The sequence below is a fragment of the Rhea pennata genome, chromosome 3 (assembly GCF_028389875.1).
Source record: "Rhea pennata isolate bPtePen1 chromosome 3, bPtePen1.pri, whole genome shotgun sequence".
Taxonomy (NCBI): Eukaryota; Metazoa; Chordata; class Aves; order Rheiformes; family Rheidae; genus Rhea; species Rhea pennata.
The window spans coordinates 106858761-106883198 of NC_084665.1; the positions used below are offsets into that span (position 1 = coordinate 106858761).

The window sequence follows — 24438 nt, forward strand, 5'->3', positions numbered from 1 at the left end:
TTCAAGAATAAGCCTCAGACTTTAGATTATTCACCAAATAAAACAACCATTTTTATTATTAAGTTATTTTCATTGCAGTAGCACCTAATAGCCCCAACGCAATCAAGTATCCACAATGACAGAAAAATAGGAGTGAAAGAGTGAAGTGTCAGATGTGGATCTATGTAAATAAAATATATGGAGGAAAAACAGGCTTAACTAGAAGCTATATAAGAATCCTCTTTTTTTTTTTTTTTTTACATTTTCTAATCTTGAATTTTCTTGACGGTCTTATTAGTCTTTTTGTCAGTTCTTAGTTTACCTACTACAATTATGGAAACGTTGACAACTATGGAAAATTCTACCAGCTTGTCTGGGACCAGTCTCAACACTAGGCATAGGAGTTCTCCATTCTCAAATGCGGTCCCTTAGGGGAAGGGTCTCACCATTCAAAAGTAACTGAGTCTTTCCTTATATCGTCAAACAGAATATTTTCTTCAGAATCCTATGCAGACACTGCTTTATGTTTCAAGATCTTTTTTGTGGGATGAACAAATGTTATTCATGCAAAGCCGTCCACCAGACTGTAGAATATGCTTGAGTGAAGCTTTTCTTTTCAATGCTTTCAGTTAAAACTGTTCTATTTGGCATGTTATAGTTTTTCCCTGACAAAACAGGGAAAGAAAGTAATGTATCAACACAGCAGATAAAAGCCTTGTGTTCCAGGACTTGCTCCAATAAATATTTCTGTGCTTTAAATTAAACACATTTTAATATAAAATTTGCAATAAATACTGGAGCAAGATATGGAAATAGAGGCCCACACCCACACCTCATTAATTTACTGCTCTGTGAACACCCTTCAGCTCAGTGGTCACGGCATTCAATTATAAAGCGCGTTCAAATCTGGGAAGTGAGTTTGCACCTCCACCTAGTGAGTAAATTTTATAATCATTGCAATATTAGATAACCTAGGATCACTTCCTCCTTTTGTAAGTATGTGCTCAAAAAAGGGTTGACCAAGTCACCTAATTTAAAGAGAGTTCAAGACTATGAATTCCAACTGGAGCAAGTTATTTTCTTACTAAAGTAGATTGTATTCTGAATTTAGTTTTGAAAATGCGTTTTAAGCCAGGCCTGTCTCCTCATTGTTTCCTCCTTGATTTTCCAGGTAGCTCCTGTTTAGTGTGCTAACTATTGTAGATATTACTCAGCTTCTGGCTTTCCTTTGCATTGAACAGGACACCTGGAAATGTAACATGGGTCACTGGACTACACAAGGCAGCTAAACATTTAAATCACAGGAGCTACAACATATACTGGTACCATCAATCCTCTAAAGGGAAAGCTTTAGTTAGTTCTTATGACATGTTTAGTTTTAACAGTCATTTATGAAACCAAGTGTGGAATATAAACTTATGAATTTACCTGAAAAACAAATGTAGATAAGTATCATAGCCAACACCCCCTACTCTGCTACAGAGACATGCAGTTGGAAGAGTAGTCAGAGGTGCACATCTTCAAGAACACAACAATGTTCTTGGAATCATGGAATCATAGAATCATAGAATAGTAAGGTGGAAGGGACCTCTAGAGATCATCTAGTCCAACCCTAAGCGGAATGAAGACCTACTTTTCAGATCTTTGTAGATCTTAGGTGTTCCAATATAGTTAATGCTTCTATTGCCCAAAGACAACGTGAGGTTTGTTCTGCCCACAGCTAGCAACACAGGTGTTCAAAAATCAGCATAGATTAAGCTATCTCTTTTGACTCAGGTTCCTCTGAGTCCCCTTTCCCTGCATCACCTGCAGTTTTCATGTCATGTACCTTTTCCCGCTCCTTAAATATGGTAATTAGGATAACTCTCTCAAACAGTAGAGGGTATTATTCAGCCAAGATAATTGTAAAGGGTGAATACAAATTTTCACAGAGTTTTCAAGGGAAGATAATATGCATCTAAAAAGACTGAAAATCATGTATACAGGGGCAGATGTAGTACCTTAGAAAAAAAATACTTACCATCTCGATACCACTCAACACGAGGTTGTAATCTTTTCAGTTCTGGGGTTATCAACACAGAGCACTTGAGGGTCAGTGTTTCACCTTCAGTTCCAAAGGTGACTCCAAATTTCTCCAGAAACTGGACATCAATATGGGTGAAGCAAACATCATACGACAGGGGCACTACACAAGAGAAAATCAAAACATTCTTTAGTGTAAGTAAAATGTACTAGGAACCAACAGATTATTGTCTAATTTGAGCAGGAGGTGGAGCGGTCCCATACTTTATGCTGATCTAGAAAAGCAGCTTGGAAATTAAAAGCATCTGGACAGCTACTGTTGTGACTGAATACTTAGAAAGCTAAGCCAGAAGAAACAAGTTATATCAAATTTTCTAATCTGTAGAACATTACTTTGACCAGTGATAAGAGCACATAAACTATCTAAGCAAAAAGAAAAAAAATGCTTACAGTGGAAGGGCATTATTCCAGCTGGGTGAGGCTCTTCACCCTCTCTGAACCCTACAAAACACAGACAGCAAAGAGTCAACAAAATGAGCACAGTATTTATTTCTTGTTTTAATCATGAAGTAGGACTTACTTCGCACAATCACAGCACAATTAGTTGACGCCTGCCCATGGATATTTGTTGCAACTGCTGAATAGGTAGCAGAATCATCAAAATCAGCTCTGAAAAGGGGAAGGAGGAAAACAAAAGACTACATAAATACAAACAATGCTCATAAGGTCCTAATGACTGCTATTACAAACCCAAGATATGCCAAATCCAAGCAAAGTGTGTAAAGCTCTTTGTCGGCCTTGTAGGACAAGAAGTTGATGAAAGAACATCAGAAAGTTGGTACTGGTTTTGCTGCAGTTTCATCACAGCAGCAGGGCAGGCTGCATTAACTTGAGCAAACTGGAAACGACCTCTCCTTTCTACGGCTGTTGCAAGCAGGCAACTGTTGACATTTGCTGCCTCTTTTATATCTTAGGCAGTCCAGGGGAAATGATACAAAAACAGAGAATCTGACTAGATTGTTAATGGGCAAAATGATTTGGGCTTGAGTTTTTTGGGGTTTTTTGGCAAGAAAATATGTTTATTATGTAAGGACAATATAATCAAAAATGAAACAAAAAAAGTTACTTCTTCATACAATATTGGGACTGATAGAGAAATATATCATTTATTATAGCCTTCCTTGAAGAGGAAGTTACATTATCAGATATAAAGACAAATACTAGGATTTATGTATAAACTTTCATATCCCAGTTCTTCTCTCATTTAATCCATGGGTGTTACCCTGACATAAAACTGAGGTAAAGGAAACTAACTCTTTGTGTGATTTTTTTCGGTTCAGTTACTCAGATTTGCATTTGAAGTAACTTATCTGATATGTTTCTAATAAATATAAATAATTGTTAAGTAGAAAAGGTTAAAAATATTTTGAACTAGTTTTTGGTAGTATGTAGATGTGAGTAGAATGAGATATCCTCAATTATGTCAAAACAACTTAATACAAAGGAAGAAAAAATTTTGAAAAGTTTGAATATTTCATTTGATATTTCAAAATGAACATTTCAGTTCAAAAGGACATTTATTTCAGAATTTACTTCTGTTTATTTTCAGAAACATACTTAATACCAATATGAGAAACTATTTTCATTTGGAATGAAAAAATGATTTGGCTCAATTCAATATTTTTTTTCAACTTTTCCACTACCCAAGTATTCAGAAATATGTCTGTGTCACACAAAATTGTGTGTTTTTTTTTTTTTTTTTTTTTTTTTGGTTTATTTTTTGGAATTTCTGCTAGGCTGAGCAGTCAATTATTCACAAACTGCAAAATGAAACTAATGCAATTGAATCCTGTTTCTGTGTAGTTCCAGTGCATTTAATGGAGGCCACTCAGGAATTGCCAGTGATGAGCTGTAATGTTCTGCATCATTCACTTAACTTCCTTTGAAAGAATGAATCTGTATCTTCCTGGAAACTCTCAGATGAAAGTGATGAAATTATGGCTGCACTTGTCTTCTAAGAGGTAATATATCCCAGGTGCGAAGGAGGAAAGAATACGTGAAAGTGTTTGATGTAAATTGCATAACAGGATGCTGATTTTGTGTATGTGACACCAGCAGCGGGTACATCAGACACCTGCTTTTCAGCCCCTGCATATAGCCTGGACAGTGTCATATCACAGAAATGGTACCATCTGTACTGTGATGCCTAAAACAACTTGATGAAAGGCTTGCTAAAATGAGTTTTACCTCTTTAAACTAGCAGGACTCACAGCTCCTCCTAGAGGTTAATCTTCAGCTACACATTTCACAAAAGCAACAAAATACCAAGTCTATTATACAACTAATTACAAAAGCCACAGTGGTAAGTCCCAGAATTAGAGCATATAAAGCCTGCAATTGACTGTGAAACCCTTGAGTTTCTTGCTATAGTCTGGACAAAGTAATTCTGAAAAAGAAAATTGAAATTCCAGGCTAGAGTTTTTTCAAATTATTTTAGTTTTCAGGAGGGATTTTTAAAAGGCCAATACCTATTCACAAATTTATATGAATCTGAATTGATTCTGGACTTGCTCGAAAGCTATCTGAGTTGACAATATTGCTTTCCACTAACTTCTTAAAAACAAGAAAGTTTTTTTTTTACTATCCTAATTTCACAATATTAACAATCATGATAAAATGATAAAAGCAAAAAATTACATTACAGGGTTTTTTTCCCCTAAAGTCAGTAGTAATGCCTGTATACGTAGGCGAGTGTAATTCATACACTTCTTGCAGCCTGCTGCAATGCCTTGCTCTAATGACACAAGCTAACACCAAGCCAGGCATCTCAAAAGTCTTCACAAGAAGGGGCACTGCAGTGTTAACTATAGTGAGGCTCTACAGAGTTCCAGACACTCTACTCACAACATCTATTTTAACGTACAATATATAAACATAATATATTACACACTATGCATTATATAATCTATATTATATATTACATATTATATGCTAGGCATTACTTATTATATTATGCCTTGTATAAAATAAGATACATGTTTGCAAACTGAAATAGTGCAAAGGAACGTGCCCAGAAACAGGATGTTGATCACTGTAGTGCTGAACGTGTCAGAGCAGCCCCCGGCACGGTTTGGTGTGCACCAGCTCCCCCAAAGGATTCCCGGGCACTCTCAGGAGGTCACACAGGTCAGGGACCATTCCCAGAGGATGGGCTGCCTGCAGCTGCCCTGTCCTGAGGGATAAGAGAGTTACTGGTATGGGCAGAGCCCATTCTATGCCCGGGGGCTCTGTAGCAGAGGATATGCTTAATTTTCTGCAGCAGGCATAGCCCAGAAGCGTGGCTCCAAAGTGCAAGTGGCGGGCACACGCTGTACCCAGCCAGCAGGCTTTTCTCCCGGCACATGCCCTGGCCGAGCAGTGGAAACCTTGCTTCAGGTTGCTTTGCTTCTGCCAAATAACGGTTCACAGTTCTTTAACATTTTATTGTCGGTTTAGGGTTCATTCTGATTAGTTATCGCTTTAAAATAATCAAGTGGCTATCTACTTTCAGTATGGACTTCATTTTCTAGTAAAAAAAACAATACAGCAGTCAACGGGAATCCGTTTTTGTAAGAATTATGTAGGATTCAGGAGTAAGCATGATTTATGAGTAACCACAAGGTGGCGATCAAATAACTCGAAAAATGGATTTTGTAAACAAATGAGGAGCCCCAGTCTGTGCCTGACTACTCAAAGCATCAGAAATTTAGAGTTGAAAGAATTGCAGTGCTGTCTCCATAGAATGAGAAAGGAGAACGACAGATACCTGATGAACCTTTCAAACTGATATGCAGTGGTGCTACTCTCCGTGCCCTCCCCATACCTTTGCTCCCTCAAAAGCAACAGCAAAACACATCTCTTCACAAGGTGTTCCCGTTTATGAGGGGCTCCGACGTAGAGAAAACAAAATACAATCATAAAAATCACTAGAAAAATTAGGATATTCACAAGGGACTGTTTCTTTAGCACAAGTAGCTCAAAGTCTAAAAGCAACAATTTGATAGAAATTATCTGTGATGGAGTGAGAATTAGTTTCCTCGGGGAGAAGAAAAGAAAGAAGAAATTTCTGATCAAACTGCTGACCATATTCTCACAACATCATCTGGTTTTTAAAAGAGAATCAAGGTATTTGCTGTTATTATAAACACATGTAACTATTCCATAGTCTAGGCATTTTATGCTATTTAAATAAATTGTAACAACTCTACCCATTTTCTGGAGCTTTGAAAGCATTTTGCAACAGATTATTGCTCGCTGTGCTCTCTAACCTGACTTTCCAGCATATAAATCACAGCAGTCTAATATTCAATAGCCTGATATTCAGCAGACTACATTCAAACCTCATAGTGGAATTGTGTGGGTTTAGTTGGGAGAGCTACATAGCACATTAGTTTAATACACACTCTGAAGAAAGTTGGAAAAGATGGACAGTTATATCAGGTCCTGACACTCCTTTGGTGTCAAATAATACTCAGACTGAGGATTACCCAGGAAACTATCCATTTTCCTGTATACAAAAAACCTACAGATTTCCTAAACTGCACTGCAAAGTGCATTGATTCAAGACCAGTTAGAAATACTTAATGTACCTAGGATACAAGGTGTGGTCTCTCCAATGGTTATTCTTGCATCGTGATGGAGAACATGCTTTCTGGCCTTTACAAAGGTCAGACAAAATTTGCATAGAGTACATTTAGATACCGTGAAGTGTGAGTGCTGAGCTATATCTGTCCCAAGATGCTAATACTTCTTGTGAAACTTAAATTGCCCAGAATCCACATCAGGCTCTGAAGTGCTAATGTTTGTGTGGGGAATATTCCCCTGGCAGACACTCCTGTTTAAAATGCATGTATTCATCCCTATGCCTGGTAGAGATTTAAACGCAGAAGTTAAGAGTGAAATAACTTTTTTTGCCTGAATTGGAAAGCAATTCAGCCCATGTCTGGAACAAGAAGCAGAGTGTAGTAAATTATATAGAGTTCAAACTGCATCCTTGGAATTCAGATAACAAAATTCTTTTCAATGCCATGGTAATATGACAGCAAAACGCGGAAATGCTCTCTAGAACTACTTTCTAATAGACATGTTCAAACTTTGACTGTTTTTTTTTGTTGGGATTTTGTTTGTTTGTTTGTTTGTTTTTACTGAAGACAGGATCTCTGTCTTGGTGCTGCCACTACCTCTCGGAGGCTCCCAAGTATTGCAGCTTACAGGGGACAGTGAGGAATAGGTCAGAAGATCACAGAGCATTTAATTTCATTACAGTAAGGACAGAAGAAGGGAAGTACATGCTGTATCTATACACACACAGGTACTGCACACCTGAGAAGCCTTGGGAGCTGCAGTTTGTCATCAGCCCATCTGTCCCATGCAGCCCAGAGGCTCTTCCAGCTAAACCAGAGGCTGCCTTCAATCTCAGCCACGTCTCCCGTCTCTGCTGCAAGGTCTGTGCTCTGTCCTACCTCTATTTTCTCCAGGAGAAGGAGCAGGCCTCCCTCTCTGCATCTCCAGATTAAATGATTTCAAGCCTTTTATGCCTAAGCAAAGTAAAATAGTCACATGCCAACTGCACACAGAGTCATCTGCTAGATGAGAATAGTTAGAAAAGAGGCTTCATGAAGATTTTAAGCCTTTTTCTTAGAGCTATGCTAGTGGTTCTTAGGAGTGGAGCACCTGATCAGAGGGCTAGCTATGCCTACCGGCAGCAGGTATTACACTGCACTCTGCTGGCTTTGCCACACATTTTTGCTGATGCAGCCACAAACCTTTCCCTGCTGCAATTAGAGGCGCTTCTTAAACAGTGACTTAATGAAATAGTAAAGGAAGAGGGCCCTAATAAAACACTACCAAATTTTGAGCCATGCATACTTGGCACTGTGCAGCCATGTGGAGAGAGCTCTGGAAAATCAAACATCCTTCTCTACTCATTCCACCATTTCACCCTCTTCGTCTCACTTGCCAGCTCGCTGCAGAGTAAAGGGACACCCAGAGCACACTACATCTCCTCTGTGCCCCAGCACCAAGTCAGAAAACACAATATACCCATTTAGGGTTGCATAAAGACAAGTGAGTCAGTCAAAGAGCCATTTGACTTTGTTATCAGCAAGAGGAATAGCATGGGCATAATGGTAAAAGAAACTGTTGCTAAACAAGTAGATGCCACTTTTAAGCACTTTTTAAGTATGAGGATTGACATTAAAGCAGAATATATTCCTTGGTCATATTATAAAGCAACAAAGCATCTTCATCTTGATTATCTCTGATATAGAAATATTTTCTTACACTATGTGACCACCCATAATTAAATTAGGTGGGACAAAGGGACACAAACAAACCCTCATTTTCTCAGGCATATATTAGTCATCTCAGCTACCAGTAGCTTTCTCTTAAAGGGCTCCTTAGAGTATCCTCCAGATCACCCATCAGAAGTGAGATAAAAGACAAGATTGACCACGGCCACAGTACAGGCTGGAAATGTCTCTGCCCCTATAATCGTGAGATATGCAAAAATTACAAAGAAAGTTTCAAAGACTTTTTATTTACCGCCAAGGGAGACCTTGAGCCCAAATTCCCATCTGAGGAAATCTAAAATAATACTTGAAGAAGCAAAAAAGCAACAGTAAATGATAATGATAGTGTTGAATGAATCCAGAAAATGTGGTAAACTGAGTATAAGACATCATAAAAATATGAGACAGAAATGAAAATAATCTGGTTACTTTGTAGGCTTATGGACCCTGGAAGACAGCAAATGGGGGGGATGAAATTGTGTCCTGTTACCACTTTAAGATGACAAGGTGACGTTCTGGATTTGGCACCTCAAGAATTTTTCCACTGGGATCAAAGAATACTCATAGGAATAAATATCACACTTGCATCAGAAGGAAAAGTTCACTCCCTCAGCTCCGCTGAAGCACTGAGAAGGTGGCCAAGAAATTCCAAGGCCATTTTGAGTGGCTGTGGATCAGATGACATGCAGCTCACCACTTCGGTATGAACAGCTGAGAAGAGTACAGAAGAGGATAGATAGAAAATCCTAACTGTTCTACTTCCAGGAAAAAAAATAGCATTCCAAATATATGTATATATAGATATAGAGAGATATGTTTGGGAGACAAATATTTGAAGAGTTAATTGATGTATGTTCATATATAAACTATTAAGAATATACATATATTAACCAACTAGTTATAAATTCTTTGTTTTGAAATAGAAAAAAATAGCCAATAACAGTAATAAAAAGCACTGTTAAAATGTTCTTCCATTTCCTACATGTTGATTTTCTGTCTTTTGGGAAGCACTGCTCAGTTGCTGCTCAAGTTTTGGAAGAAAATAGACCAGTATTAAAGAGATATATTTAAGCTTAGAAATTTTAATTTAATAAACTGTATAAAACTATGGTAAATAAATCAAAACTCTGGGCCTAAAATCTCTCAATTTTTTTTTTTTTTAAGTAGAGAAGTGAAACTTGTCTGAGAGCAGCTGGGCATCTTTATTTGGGGGGAAAAAAAACAACAGATAGAAGGAAGCAAAGCAACCATCTCTGAAGATGGCAGCTTGGTTGAACGCGACTGACCCTGCGTGACTATGTACAAATCTGAGCCTTGTACACAGGTAATTGTCAGTGAGTGATGATGGGTGGACATGAAAATCTGAGTGGGTGCCAATAAATGACTCTGTGATGCATCTGCGTAAGCATTGGTGGGTCTGAACACTCATGAAATTCGTTATAGACAGTGTCTACATGACTGTGATGATTGGCTCAGGAAAGAGCAAAAAAGCATTGAGGGGATATAAGCCATCAGCACTCTTCAGCAGTAACTATAGAGGCTCAAAACGCCATCTAGCAGCATTTGCACTGGTTCCTGTTTCTGCAAAATGCCATCTACTCATACCACAAAAGCAGTCTGTGTAGGATGCACTGGATGCTCACAAGGAGAGGAGTGCAAGCACAGCCACTCACTGGCAGGACCTCACCTACATTTCATCTCCAAACTGCCCCTCATGCCCAGACAGAAGAGGGGGCTTTCATTTGCCTGATGCACAGGAGAGGATTACAGAGAGGGGGGGTCTGCTTATATCATTTATTCTCCTGATAGGACCTCCAAAAATAATGTAGGTGGGATGGATCATGTTCAGATGTCTCACAGATGCAATAAGCAGTCAGCAAGTTATTCATGGGCTCGAGAATAGTCTTAGTATTTCTTAGTAATGATTAATCCTAGTATGAGCACGAGATGAGGGTCACTTAAGAAGCAACAGCAGAGCAGTTACTGCAGCCAGCTTCTGAATGGGTATATGCACCTTTCATCCCCAGAAAAGCCGTGGGAAGGTGGAGAGTCAGGTGGGACTTCCTTTGAGGACTACAGTGGAATAGTCTTTGGGAAAGACTACAAGACAAGTAGTCTTTCCCAAAAGCAGAAGGAATGATGTTCTCAATTTCTACTTGAGTAGAAAGGCCTTGCTCAGGGCTCTTTCCACTGCTGACAGGTGGAGATGGGGTAGAAGGTGAAATGTTTGACTAGTCAAGTTTTATCTACAAATATTCCAGCTGTTTTAGCACAGATAATGCTAATGGGGAAATTATTTTTTTTTCTATGTGTGTCTTTGCACTAAATACTAATTTTTCTTTTTGAACACCACATTTACTTCATTTTTCTTTGGGTTTTTATATTAAAAAATATTGCACCATGTCACATTTAACATGTAATATTTCAACTATTTAGGACAACTTAGGATTATTTTCAGGGAAGCTGTTCTACCCAGGAATTTCCTATACAACAAGATTAACATTGTTTTGTAAAACATAATGAATGAAATTAGAACTATTTTTTTTTAAGTTAACAGTCTCTTAGTTTTTGGAGAACAAAAAATGGAGATCAAAAAGTATACAGAACAGACCGACCATATAATAAAAAATTCTGAGGATTGGGTATGCTTGCCATGATGAGCTAAAGTTTTCTTACCTTAAAGAATTTCATCTTGGGAAGAACATAAAATACACAGATAATTTTCCACTTTGACTGTCAAAGGGATATAATTCTAATAAAAAAAGGAACTACTACTTTTAGCTACTTACCTCTATTTTTCTATCTACTTGTAGATTGCTAAATTTAAATAGTAGAAATATCTTATTTCTTATTTCAGTGATTTAATATCAGCTATTTACTGAGTTTTCTCTGGCCAAATGTGAGTACCAACAGAGCAGAAGTTAAGTGAGTTGAATTTATCAACTTTCTTGCAGCCATTGTGTGACTTTTCAATTATATTTGATAAAAAAATATTTTGTATAGAGTATAAAAAGCTATTATATCCATTAGAATGATCTACCTGTTTATATGCAATACGTGTACTCCATATTTGCTCTCAATTCTGTACTTTCCTGGATCACTTGCAGGGGTAATCAGTTCCTCATTTTTATACCTGACAATTAAGAAAAAAGGAACGCATTAATAGCGGCTACTATTCACTGCAATAATTAAGTAGATTACTGTCATCTGACCACTTTCCCTGAAAATACTCTCTACTTGAACAGAGTATTTTCCAGTATGCATGGATAGATATGTCTGGGGCCATGAATGCGAAGGAGGACCATTACCGCTGGAAGAACGTGGAAAGAGAAGAATCTGCCCACCCAAACCAGGGAGCAGGCAGTGTGTGACTTGAACTTTCCAATCCACTAGCCCTGACACAGGGTGGGAAGGAAACTGCATCTTAGATTACAGTCACGCACTTCAGCTCAGAAAAGGGAAGCAGTAACAAAGTTATGTCTCGGGTTAGGTCTTCATAGTTCTTCCTGGGGCTCTCATATCTGCAGAACCGCACTCATGTGGAAAGGAGTGCAGCTTCGTGGACCTTATGCTCAAACAGGGTGCACCTCGACAGAGGCTGACAACACAAACCTGGGCACTGCCCATGACAGCAATGGTGCTGTGCACCTTTACTCAGGCTGAGCAACAAGCCCCTAAGTGGGCTGCGTTTTGCCATTTGCTATTTTACCATCAAGGAAATTGATAGACAAGAAAACTGGAGTTGCCTTTCCCAGTCTGCTTGCTGCGATACTTGAGTTTGCCTCTCACACTTCACAGAGCCATTCAGCAATGTGTCCTCCCACTCCTTCCACTGCAGTATCAACTGCTATGATCCAGCACATCTATGAGGATTATAAACGGGTTTTAACATAGCCATTATGTATGTGACACTTACCAGTTATGCCATAACTTTCAAATGAAAAAAGCTTAACAACATTTTTCAAGGCTTGGGAAAGGCCAGTCTCTTACCATTGTACAGTAGGGGTGGGAAATCCTTGTACAGTGAAGCACAGACTCACAGACATCTTCTCCCAGACTGTATGAGATCTCAGGCGCACTAGAATTTCAGGAGCTCGACTTATACTTTCCTCGACAGCATGTCTTTCCAAGGCCATATTTTCTTCTACCTATTGAACATAGAACAGAAACGAAGGCAGTCAAAGAAAAGAAATATCTAGCACCAGATTCAAATGGGCTTTGAGATTTAGTCATAAATCCACAGGGTTATAACGTGTGAAGTTACTACTAGTGTATGAAACATAGACTTAATATGCAGTTTATCTTATAGTTAAGATACTTATCTTAAGATAAGTTAAGGAACAAAAATTGTTCAGCACGGTACCATCCTTTGTATAGCAAGTCTGTCCAGATGTTCTCTAGCACGGTGCCTGGCTGTGTGAATCTCTTTTTCCAGCGCAGACAACTCACTGGCAAATCGGATCCTTTTCTCTTCACTTACATGAGACTTTTTCTCATGAGTACTGTAGGACAAGAAAGAAATCAAGAAAGAGTAACCTAAAATTAAGCTTAAGATTTTCATTCATACACAATAGGCAGCTGAGGACTCTGAAAATCTATCAGTAACATGTCAAATCTAGTTTAGGAATTATTCCTAGCCTAATTAGCGTATCCTAATGAACATCTGTAATTAATATGATTTTTTCTTCCCTTTTCTTCCCCTGACATGTGTGGGACCATAGTTTCAGGCTTGAAAACTGATATGGTCCCTATGGCACAACACCCTACAGTCCTAGGTCTCCGGTCATCAAGATCAAGAAGCTGTGTAGCATCCCTCTGGTCCTGGATTTTCCTTCCCAAGGAAAGCACAAGGCAGGGTAGTGAAGGCATGTTCTGAATGTACATCACACCCTGAAATGAGCTGGGCCTTGCTCACCTTGCTCATGTCATACCCTTGGATCTAGTACCTGGGAAGCACTATATTTAGCTCCATGGGCTATGTCAGCTGACCTCATCTGTAAGACACAGATCATGGAGTTCACCAACATTTGATGAACTGCTGCATGCAAGGAAGCTGTTCTTGGACAGGATTGAGTGAAAAGTATTGCAGAAACTGCCAGGAAAAAAACAAGCTCTTGAGAAACATATGACTTTTAAAAAGGTTGGTGAGCAACTTAGGGGAACAGTGGGGAAACGCTGATTGCATAGATTTTTCAGAATTCCTTTTAAAAATCTCATCAAACTATTTAGGAGGACCTAGCCCAGGGTCTTTCATTCATGCTGATTCAGTATGTAGCCTGTGTTTCTTATTGCTTTGCCAAAAGAATGAAGAAAGGAGCTGAATATCAGAAATTTTTCACATGACTGTCATAGAATTTGACAAGACTCTTAAGGCATAATCCAACACGTACTGAAGCAGGCAATATAACTTATATGAACATCACTGAACTGTAGTTCAGACTATTATTTGTCTGTTATCTTCTTCTGCCATGTATTATTTTACATTGATAGAGGTTAAAACAGTTTCAAAAAACAACAAAAGTAAGCAAACAAGTTTGATTTTCCTGGAACATCCAGTTTCTAGAATATATCTTTCAAAACAATCAAAGTACTAGAAACAAATGAATGTATATGATTCTCTCTATACATTCTCTAAAGGGGAGAAAACAAAATTCTTTCTTATAGCATACACTTTGTCTTTGGTGCAGTCACTGCAGAACATGATAGAGTAGAAACACACAGATTTACTAACAGGGACATTGCTGTCAGCACATTTTTCCACACAACTTCATATCAAGGCTGTAACTGAGATATGACAGTAAGCCCTCTTGATATCAAGGAAAGAACTCAAAATGTTTAAATTGATCCCACTCAGAAATGCAGGAGGAATGCAGTAAATTTGTTTGAAAAAATAATTTTGGATTCTATATAGTTTCTCATTTCTTTTGAGTTTAAAGCTGTTTTCAAAGGTCAAATTGGGCGGTGGAAGAACAGCTCCGGGTTGAAACACGACACTGAAAGTGACAATCATTTAGTATTCCAGCCGAAATAGATTAGTGAAGAACAGTGACAGAGAAGCCTCCAGTCTTGTTGACTCTGAAAACGGCCCTGGCAAAAGATAAGATACTAAATGGGATCAGAGCCACCACACAGATCAGATGGGACCATCAGAGCTTTACCTTTTCCTGGATTCTTGCATTGCTTCATGAGCCAAGGTGCGTGCCCTCCTGGCACACAGTCTACATGTTGTTTTTCCCAGGCTGCCAGATGATTCATAGTAGGCAGCCTGTCTGGAAGCAGCCCTTCAAATATAACAGATATTGTTACAACTCAGCAATTATGGTAAAACATGAACTAAATTTTTATCAAATTTATATTCATACAGTCTCCAGTCCTTTAGTGGTCTGGTACCATTTTAGTGAAGCACAAGGGTACCAGCCCATCTATAATACAAAATACACAGAATCCTTGTAACAACATCTAAATATTCCCATGTTTCTAAGCTACACACAACTTTCCTCATAAATTCTTCTTTGTCATAAAGAAAGTAGGACAGGCACATAGGGCTCTGAAATCCAATAAAGTAAGGGTCCAGGACCAAAGGATCAGTTAATTCCCATTTACACTAGTAGGTGCAATCAGGTGCAATCCTTAATTACTGAGAAGGAAGGACAGCGAGTCTTAACCAATCCAGAGTCAAACTTCCATTCTGAGATACAAAAAACCTAGATCTTGTAGATAAAACTCTGAGATTTCAAATTAGAGGAATTAAAACCTTTTAAATGATTAAAAAAAAAAAAAAAAAAAAAAAAAGGAAACCATAATTTGGAATAGCCAACTTCAGGACAAGAAATAGTCTCATGTCATACAGGGAAAATGGGTAAAAATTACTTCTGTGATTTAAAACAAATTCCAATTATTTTTCTTAAATCAGAATGAGTTTTAAATGGAGCCTAAAGGAATGAATTTCCAACTTGGAGATAATAAATAGAAGGGATCTTCAGCTAAAAGATCTGGATAGGTGAGCTGCTATGAAGCTAGAAAGTCTAACTATGTTAGTGGGAAACTGGAAAAGAGGCATCCCAGGGGAGAGAGGTGGAAAACTACCATTCTGAGTAAACCATAAATTTGGATCAGCAGGGGAATCTGTAAATAGTTGATTACCCAAAATAGAAACCTCTCTGGTACATTTGTGAAGTACATGGAACTTACTTTCTTGCTGCATATTCCTCAAGTACATATCTTGTCTGAATGTTGCGATACGACTGATCAAAGTGCTTGTGTCTCCTCTGGTAAAACGGTATCACTAGTGGCGACATAGTTCAGCAATTTCTATAGGGAATAAAGTCGCATTTACCAAGATATTTCTGACGTTTAGGCTTGATATTTTTACATACATACACATGTGTGCACACACATAAATGTATAAAATTCCAACAATTTATGAGAAATAATGCCATTAATGGCATGCATAGGCACTTCAGGCTTTATCATATTAGTCAAGCAGTGAATCATGGAATTGTAGATGAAAGACTAGAAGAGACTTTGGAGGGATCACTTCCCCCCTTCTTTGAAGATGCTGTTTAACACTTTTTCAGAAATTTCCATGGATGAAAATTCCACGGTTTTGGGGGCATTTCCCTGGTGTTTCAGTACACTGCTCTTCCAACCTTTTAATTGGTCCCTTGTAACTTAAGCTCACTGTTTCTTGTCTAGTTCATCACAAAAACCACAAGATAGATTGCATTCACTCACTCTTGCAGTAGTCAGTTGAATATCTGAAGAATTAGTTCAGAGCTCCTTTCAGAGCTCTCATTTAAACTAGATAAAGCCAGTTCTTTCGAGCTTTCCTTATGAGTTATTTTTTCTATACTTCCAATAATTCTGGATGTTCTCCTGTGGACTTTCTCCAAAGCGTGGCATTTGGCTAGAAGGTGCTCAGAAACTTTCAGGGAGCTCCCAGAAGGCATGTGGTTGATTCCATGGGGGGTGTGTTTCCCATGGAGCCAGAGTTACATAAATTCTCAAGCATGGTGTTAAAATAAGCCAGAGGCACTACCCGCTTATGCTCATTGGAAACATACTGACAACTTTTTGCAGAAATGCAGCCATGTCCTGGCTTGGTGCTTGCTCACGTACTTACAATCTGCTTTTCTAAGTCCCATTTGCAGTTTCAGTCGGATATGGGATTCTCTACTTCTGGGCCACTTGGCCTAAATGGCTTTGAGAGTTGGCAGTTGGCAGTGTGCAAACAGCAAGCACCAGGCCCACCATGAGACGGCTGCATTTCAGTGACAAAGGAAGCAACTTCCCCAGATAAAGTCTATAAAGCAGCCTGCGCCAAATCCCCCAATAAAATCCCACAGTGAAGCCTAGTTTCCTCCCGAAAGGTAAGGGAAGTGCGCTGGCTGTTGCGTTCCCAGGTGGGATGCAGTCTGGCAGCTCCCCTCCAGAAGCTGGTGTGAAGGCAAAGGCAAGGGTTCGGACAGTGCACACAGCGCAGGGCCAGATCATCCAGGGGCCACCTGAAGCTGGAAAGGGGACAACTGCCATCCTCATCGGTTACTGCACCCACTGCAGAACCTGCTTGTGAGTAAAATCCTTAGAACAATAGCAAGAGTTTGCATTTGAAAGTCCCAGAAGTGGGCAGTTTCATGACACATAAAAAATGCAAAGCTCAAACAGGTTTGAACAGAAATCTTGTAATCTGATTTACATACAATATAAGCTCCTCTTAATTAATTTCAAAGGCAGTAGTACTGACAAATTTTAATCCACGTTTTATTTCGTATCATGCAGCTAGAGACATATACTTCGGAAAAAAGATGAATAGAACACATGTTAAAATTAAATGATGAATAGTTTCAATAAAATTAGATTTGGTTAAAAATAAATCAATCACTACTTCATTGTTAGCATTCAAATTGCAAAGAACTTTTGGTTTCATTAATCTTTTCTTATTGTAATAAAAGTATGTGCAATAAATTTAATAAAATAAAATGTCATTGAAAATAGGATTTGAATGTTTTTTTACTTATTTTGAAAGCACTACTTTCTGTCATATTATGGAATTATAATTATTATCTCATGATTTGAAAAATAATTTGCAAAATACCCGTTTGAGAGTGGGAAACAGTAAGCAATAAAAATATTGAAGAATTAGACATTTGCATGACTTTTACATGAATTTGTCAACTCTGACTTCTTAATGTTTTTAGTAGTTTTATTACCACATATACTGTATCTGCAGAATAAATCATTTCATATGTTTCATTGCGGCAATTTATTCTTCAAAAATTGGATTTCTTATACAATATATTGACTTCTAGAAAGAAAAACATAAAATGATTCAATGAAAGACTGCAGTTCTTAGTCTGGTATGTAACTCCATTTTATGTGTTTATTTGGGAATTTTGCCTAAGTACTATAAGATTAGACCAAATTAATTTAATAAATTATAGTTAAATTTATAGTTTTACAGACTATAAAATTGAACCTTAATAGATGGCAAAGAAGCTGCAAATACCAGTATTTCCAGCATAAAGTGTTAATGACAAGAGGAAATAACCATTACTGATTAAGTACCGTAATATATTCTAGTTGTGTGATGGTTAGTTTCAAGCATTCGAAAATTGAGTCAGATGGCCCCCCAAATCATGCCATTCTCATGTCAACTAGTTTTATTTTTGCAAGAAAAAGGTGCTGCAATTAAATAGAGCTAATGTCTTCTGCAGATATCATCCCGGAAAAAAAAAATACCCTCAAGGAAATGAGTTTTTATAATTTACCACCTGATAATTGTACCTTCTGCATATCCTCTTATTACTTTTTCTGTCCTTTTTGGGGACATATGAGGGCTACAGGTCATGAGCTCAGAAATAAGAGCTTTAGGCAAAACACCAGATACCAAAAGACAAATAAAACAGGTTGACAACACTAATATGAGACGTTCAAAGAAAGGTATCGCCACATGTCTAGTGAAATAAGAAAGCTAACATATCCCAAGCTAGTGTGGCACAGCACAGCACCCTGCAGAGGTGCTAGCTTCGTTAGGTGTCCTCACACAACGCTGAGCTGTTGGGGACCTATTAATTCATCATATTTGCTGCCACGCTGTCACAGTTACACGAACATGGGTGCATGCACCCCTGAGCAGCCTCAGCCTCTCCTAGTTTTGGTATCCCCACTTGACATTGTGCTACGCACACAGACAGCAAATACAGGTTTGCTTTCCGTTGTCTAACTCTATGACTATTGTGCATATGACATTTCACTTCCCACTTAGTTCATACCTTAACTAGACAGTTAATAGTATAATGTTCCCTCTTTTCTATTTATAATTAGCCCTTTCACTTAAATGGAGGTGCAAAGGGCAAACCCATAGGTTCCCTATAAGCCTGACTCAGCTGTTAAGAACTACTCTTGTTTATGCATGGTCCTGTTAAATAATTCTGTAAATTCATCCACATGCAACTTATATGTTGCTATGTATAATTCTAATGCAGACCTGACATAAAAAGTCTGTAAAAAATGCCTATGTGTTTGGATGGATCAAAGCCTGGGTTATTTTCATTTTTGAGATGGGAGACAGTATCTTTACAATTTACAATTTAGCATTCTCCCTGAAGTCTAAAACTTACCTTTTAATTAGTGTATCTTTTTCTATAATCAGTAGCCAGATTTCTCAAAATCTGGGTTCAGATATTTTGTATATTTGCCCAAACTCTTATAGAACAGAAACACACAGCCATCACTCCTATCCTCCCTCTACACAAGCAATTAACAGACCTTGTTAGCAGCCAAGCTCATTTAGCCTTCTGCTAACGCAGAGGGGAGCTGCCTGGCGACCGTTCCAAATATAATAATCATCACTGTTAATTACAACAGTGCTAGCAGAGTATGTATTTAACACTTAATAATACTGAAGAGTAAAATCACAGCCCCACTGTAAAAACTGCTTCAGAAAAGTCTACACAGAACTCAGAGTATCTGAGTTTAGGACGAAAGAAATTTCTATTGCTTTTGTAGGAAACTTGTTGACACTTTTCCCACGTTTCTACTGAAATGCATTTATGTGAGATGTTTGAAATATATATGAATATTTAGTCAGCACACCGGTAACAGAGTTAGATAACATGATAAGCAGATGACAGCTTAGCCCCCCCGAAGTTACTGACTAAGGTAAATCAAGATTTTATTACAGGCAGCTGGCTAGAGACCTAATTATACTGACATGTCTATTGGTGGAACTGACCCAACAACAAGATCCATGCAATGCTTTGAAATAAACATAAAAAAAAAAAAAAAAAAAAAAAAAAAAAAAAAAAAAAAAAAAAGATTTCATATCAGGAAATGGAAAAGTCAACAAAAAATCACATAAACATCCCAAGAGAAAGATAAATTAATTATGATCATAATCATAATAAATGAAAAATGAGTTTTATTCTCCAAATTCTACAGGTATATGATTCCAAGAGTTACAGACAATTTTCTGAAAAATAAGGCCAGTGTGTCACAAGCAACTCTTGAACTTCATCTATTCAGATCCCATTAGCTTCCCTGGACATTAGCATAAAGAGTCAGAGTTACAGAAAAAGATGATCCTAAAATAATTAGTCTCACATCTTGTCTTCATGCTTTCGATGGGACACTGAACCATTCGCCTCTTCTTTTTTTCATATTTGTTTCTATGACTGTAAATGCTGTGGACATAACTGCACTACTCTATGTGCTATACAAACCACTCAGAAGATTATCAAACCCAAACAAAAAAGTCAGGCAAAATTCTCTTAACTTTAAGGATTAATGATGTAAGACATAGATGAATTAGACTGCTCAAATCAGTTTGTATGAAGATCTACTTCCACATATTTAATAGCATATATGTAACAACAGATACTTTTTTTGTGAGTAAAAGATAGTTTCCATGCCAAGGTACGCATAGTTTCATGCCATAGTAATACTGATCTGAATAGAAAGAAATAATCTAGGACCATGTGACAAGGGGCACATTCCTGAGCAGAGAAGCCAGGGTCTGATATAGACATTGTTAGTTTGATAAGCGAGTTAATTTAAGATTTAAAGGACAGGCAGTAAATTCTGGCATGATCATTCACATAGCCTCAGAGAGGAGGCAGGCAATCAAATGAATCAATGTATGTGATTGATAAATGCCACAGGAAGGAGGCATGGTTGTGCTCACCATAGATAGACAACCTGCATCCCTCAATGCAGGAGACTCCTGTCACAAGCGATGCACTATACAGCACGGACTTTCTCTGCCTGCCCTGTCAATGCTACACCATGCAACATGCACCTTCTTTGCTCCTCTCTGTCCTTGCCCATCTGCAGAAGTGCCAAAATAAACTGGCAGGTTCTTGCCTGCTCTCACGTAGCCTACCCTCCTGTTGGCTGAAAGATCAGTACATCCTGCTCTGAGGTACATATCCTTACTCTTAGTGTGTCTTGCTCCTCCTCTATACATCATCTCCCTTAAATATCATTCATTATTTGCATTGACTCAAGGGTTTCTCTGTTTTTACTGTAACATTGGGGTTGGTTCCCCTTTCCATGTCTTTAGTTCTGCTTGTTGTTTTCCATATTGCTCCAGGTAACTACATTCAAATTAGTAAGCACTGTTTTGCCACCTTTTACCTCCATGGTACATTAAAGCCCATCATGTTTAGCTGATAAAATAGATTTACTTCCATACGGCCCATACACTAAGATGAAAGATGAAAGGGAAAAAAAAAGACTTTTAGTCATTAGCTGATTCTGATGAGCATTTTGAAGAATTACCATATTATATGAAAAAAAAAAAAAGTGGTCCTTTCCAGATGGTTATAGCAATGCTGTAAAAATTGCAGTAGGCAATAATATGAAAACATATTCTTCTGGGACCTCACTTTGGTGAAAATCTTGTAAAACAAGCATGGATAATTATGTGGCTCATAGACACTGCAGTCTAGACCATGTTGGGAGGTAGAATGTCTGGAAATATCTTCCCCATTTTGACAATAAAACTTCTTAAATGGTAGAAAACTTCGTAAATAGTAGTGTTCTCATCAGTCTTTTATCTCTGTGTGTATGTGTATATCTAGATCTTGCACAGAAATTTATGTTCCATGTACTGAAAAAGGATCAAGGGATGACCTGAAAAAAATGCACATGATCAACTGTTGTTATAAGATGCTTCCCTCTCTCTCACTGTTATAAAGAAAGAAAAAATAAGAATTCAATTTTAATTTGTTGACAATAGAACACAAATGCTTCTGAAATTAAAGAAGCATATGGAATTCCCATATGCTAAAACCACATTGAATTCCAGAAATTACTCATCAAGCTGAGTAAGATCCCTTGCTTTTCAGTCTTTTTCTGACATGTTCAGCTACATCATAGTTAGATTTATCTTTTACTGATCACAATTCATTTGTATAAGAATAATATTAGCATAATTTCTCATATTGGTTCTAAATAGATGTTTGGAATTCTTGTAGGCAACAGGTTTGATCTTGTTCAAATCATTCTCAGAGTAGTAAATGTATTGCTTCCCTCATGAAGCCTTAAAAATAGAGTTTCTCTAATCAATTTCCAGACTTCTTAATGTCCAGCAATGCAACACATCTAAGTAACTGGTGATACCAGCCATCACAAATATCTCTGTTCTTTGCTAATAACTTTACAGGTTTCTTTGTTAGTAACTTCACAGGTTAAGCAGAGGTTTAACATTTCATTACATCAAGTGATTCTGCTTGCAGAGATGTATGGTTAGATTAAGAGGTTAATCACGATCATGTGGCTATAGATCATGTAATAAAGTATGCTTTCCAAAAATATTAACAATAGTACAACCTTACTAATATTCCATGTGCACAGTTTTAGAATGTCTGTATGTTAAATACTGTATGATTGGGTAGAATGCACACCTTGACCCTACAGTAGACCCTGAAGGGCTTGTTGCAGCCATTAACCATAACAGTCAGTAGGGAGGCAGTTTAGCATGTACCATGGTTGGTCATGATCACAGCTACAACCCTTTCTGGTTGTAACCACCACCTCTGCTCAGCAGCACTTCAGCAGGAGGCAGAGCTGCGGCTCTGCACCTCCTGTCTCCAGTGAGGTCATTGCTGTGGAGGGGAGCACTGGTTCCTATGTTTCTGTGAGTGTAAAAGCTGAATTTTTGGATGTCTTTTACACAGCTCTCATAATGGAAGTGACTGAAGGCCCCCAGTCTAACATTTCCTATCATATCACTGTTGTGAGCCAAGCTACATGTAGCCCAGAGAGGGTATTTATGCAGCTCTGTTCTTATGGATTCATTCTTCACTGGAACTGTTGAATTCACTTACTTCACTGGAACTTAAAAAGACTGGATTTGGGATTGACTTGAGATTTTGCCATCCTAACACTCCAAATGCACAAAGATTTGCAACACATTCCCATAAAGATTTAAGATTTCCCTTCACTTGGCAAGTGTGCTGTGTCCCTTCAGCTAGACAACAAAGATTGCGTGAGAGTGAGATTATGAAAGTCAGTCATTTCCCATCATCCCAACATTTATTGTCCTTCATTACAATACTTTCATACTGGCTCACAGGTATTATCAGTTCACAGGCATAGTTTCAAGAACATGAACATGATTTCGCAAGGCTCTATCAGTGGTATTTAGCTGGAATTTTCACGCGGCACAGAGTACATCACATGGCCTAAAGCGATAGTAGAAACTAGAAATGCATCTTCAAATATTTAAAAGTCCCACCGACAAAAAAATAAAAGTAGGAATTTTTGTCCTAGTGACATCCTATTTCTCACCATACCAAATAATTTTGACAGCTAGTATAAGTTTTTTTATCCTTAATTCTTTATGCATATATTCAAGATAAATTACATTTTGCTTCTTTGTACGGCATAAACACACAAGAAAGTAGCACTCTCAGGATATGTGCAGTTGGGGAAGTACATTTGCCAGTGGAACTATGGCTTGGTATAATGTAGTTTGTATACACAGAAAGAAACAGGAAATGTAAAATCAAACTGATCATGAAAAGAATTAAACAATTCTATTTTTAGTTTTGTTTGTCTTTTCATAAATCAACCCGTGCCAAAGTTATTGCTTCCTTTCCCCAGGAAAGGTAATTTATTTTGTAAAGTGCCCAATGCCTGCCCCATAATCACTCTCATTAGCTCTGAACAAGAAAAATAGATGAAAAACAGACTTACCTAGGAAGATAGAAAAATTGCAAAGCAGAGAGGCAGACCAACCTTTCCCAGCTTAGTAAGCTATGGCTGAGGAAAACAAAAATAATTCCCCTCTCTAAAGGCTACTGCCCCTCCACTCCCATTTAAGGGCAGATGCAATTCTATATTTAGAACTAACCAAGTGATTCTCCCAAAACTGAATTCAGCTTAATAAGCAATATGGGTATAATATAAAGAGGAAGAAAACCCCTCCCCAATATGAAGTTCTAAGTTGTATTTTAATAAACCTCACTCCTAAAACAGTAGTTATTGATGCTAGAAGAGGGGTTTTCGTCCCAACAAACATCAAGCTCACAGTCAGTGAGAAACAGTTCAATGTGAGAAAACAGTCTGAGCATTTCATTTGTAAATGAAAGATTTTAAAATCATCAGTGACTTAGAAGAGCAGTAAGGACCCCTAAACTCCAGAATCTTATTAGAAAAGACATCAGATCCCTTTGGTGCCTCAGGCTGTAAAACGAGCCTCTCCATTGCCTCTTTAAGGGCTGCCTGGATTTTAGAGAACATGACTGCATGTTCTGCAAGTTGCATTGCATGACTGCAATGACTGCAAGACATGACACCTTTATAAAAAGTCTCATTAACGTGGATTTAAAGAGTATCCAGCTCCTACTCACTATTTCTATATCCAGAATGCCCCCTGTCAGCCCGAGAGTGATGTGTCTGCTTGTTGTAGGTCGTTTGTAAAGTGGGAGGAATTCATGTGCCTAGAGGCATATACGGGCAGAAAATGAACACAACCAAAGCACGTGATTCTCTGACAGTGCCTAATTACTACTGGCTAAAACAGAAGCTTAGTGCCTGTAGGGATCCTAGATTTCCACCTGGGAAACGGAGGGCAGAAGCACGGTGGCTTGCATGATGTTGTGCC

General features: G+C 38.1%; 1 protein-coding gene across 1 annotated transcript in view; it reads right to left on the bottom strand.

Annotated features, from left to right (window-relative positions):
• MYOM2 (myomesin 2) overlaps window positions 1-23591 on the bottom strand; it is a 79884-nt gene extending 56293 nt beyond the window's left edge. The window contains exons 1-9 of the mRNA XM_062572966.1: window positions 23529-23591; window positions 15522-15641; window positions 14489-14611; window positions 12694-12832; window positions 12321-12478; window positions 11371-11463; window positions 2582-2670; window positions 2452-2502; window positions 2000-2164 (exon numbers count right to left, since the gene is read on the bottom strand). Of these exons, the coding sequence (XP_062428950.1) occupies window positions 2000-2164; window positions 2452-2502; window positions 2582-2670; window positions 11371-11463; window positions 12321-12478; window positions 12694-12832; window positions 14489-14611; window positions 15522-15628 (925 nt within the window). The 5' untranslated portion in view covers window positions 15629-15641; window positions 23529-23591. The remainder of the gene's footprint in view (window positions 1-1999; window positions 2165-2451; window positions 2503-2581; window positions 2671-11370; window positions 11464-12320; window positions 12479-12693; window positions 12833-14488; window positions 14612-15521; window positions 15642-23528) is intronic.
• Between the last annotated feature and the right edge of the window lie 847 nt (window positions 23592-24438).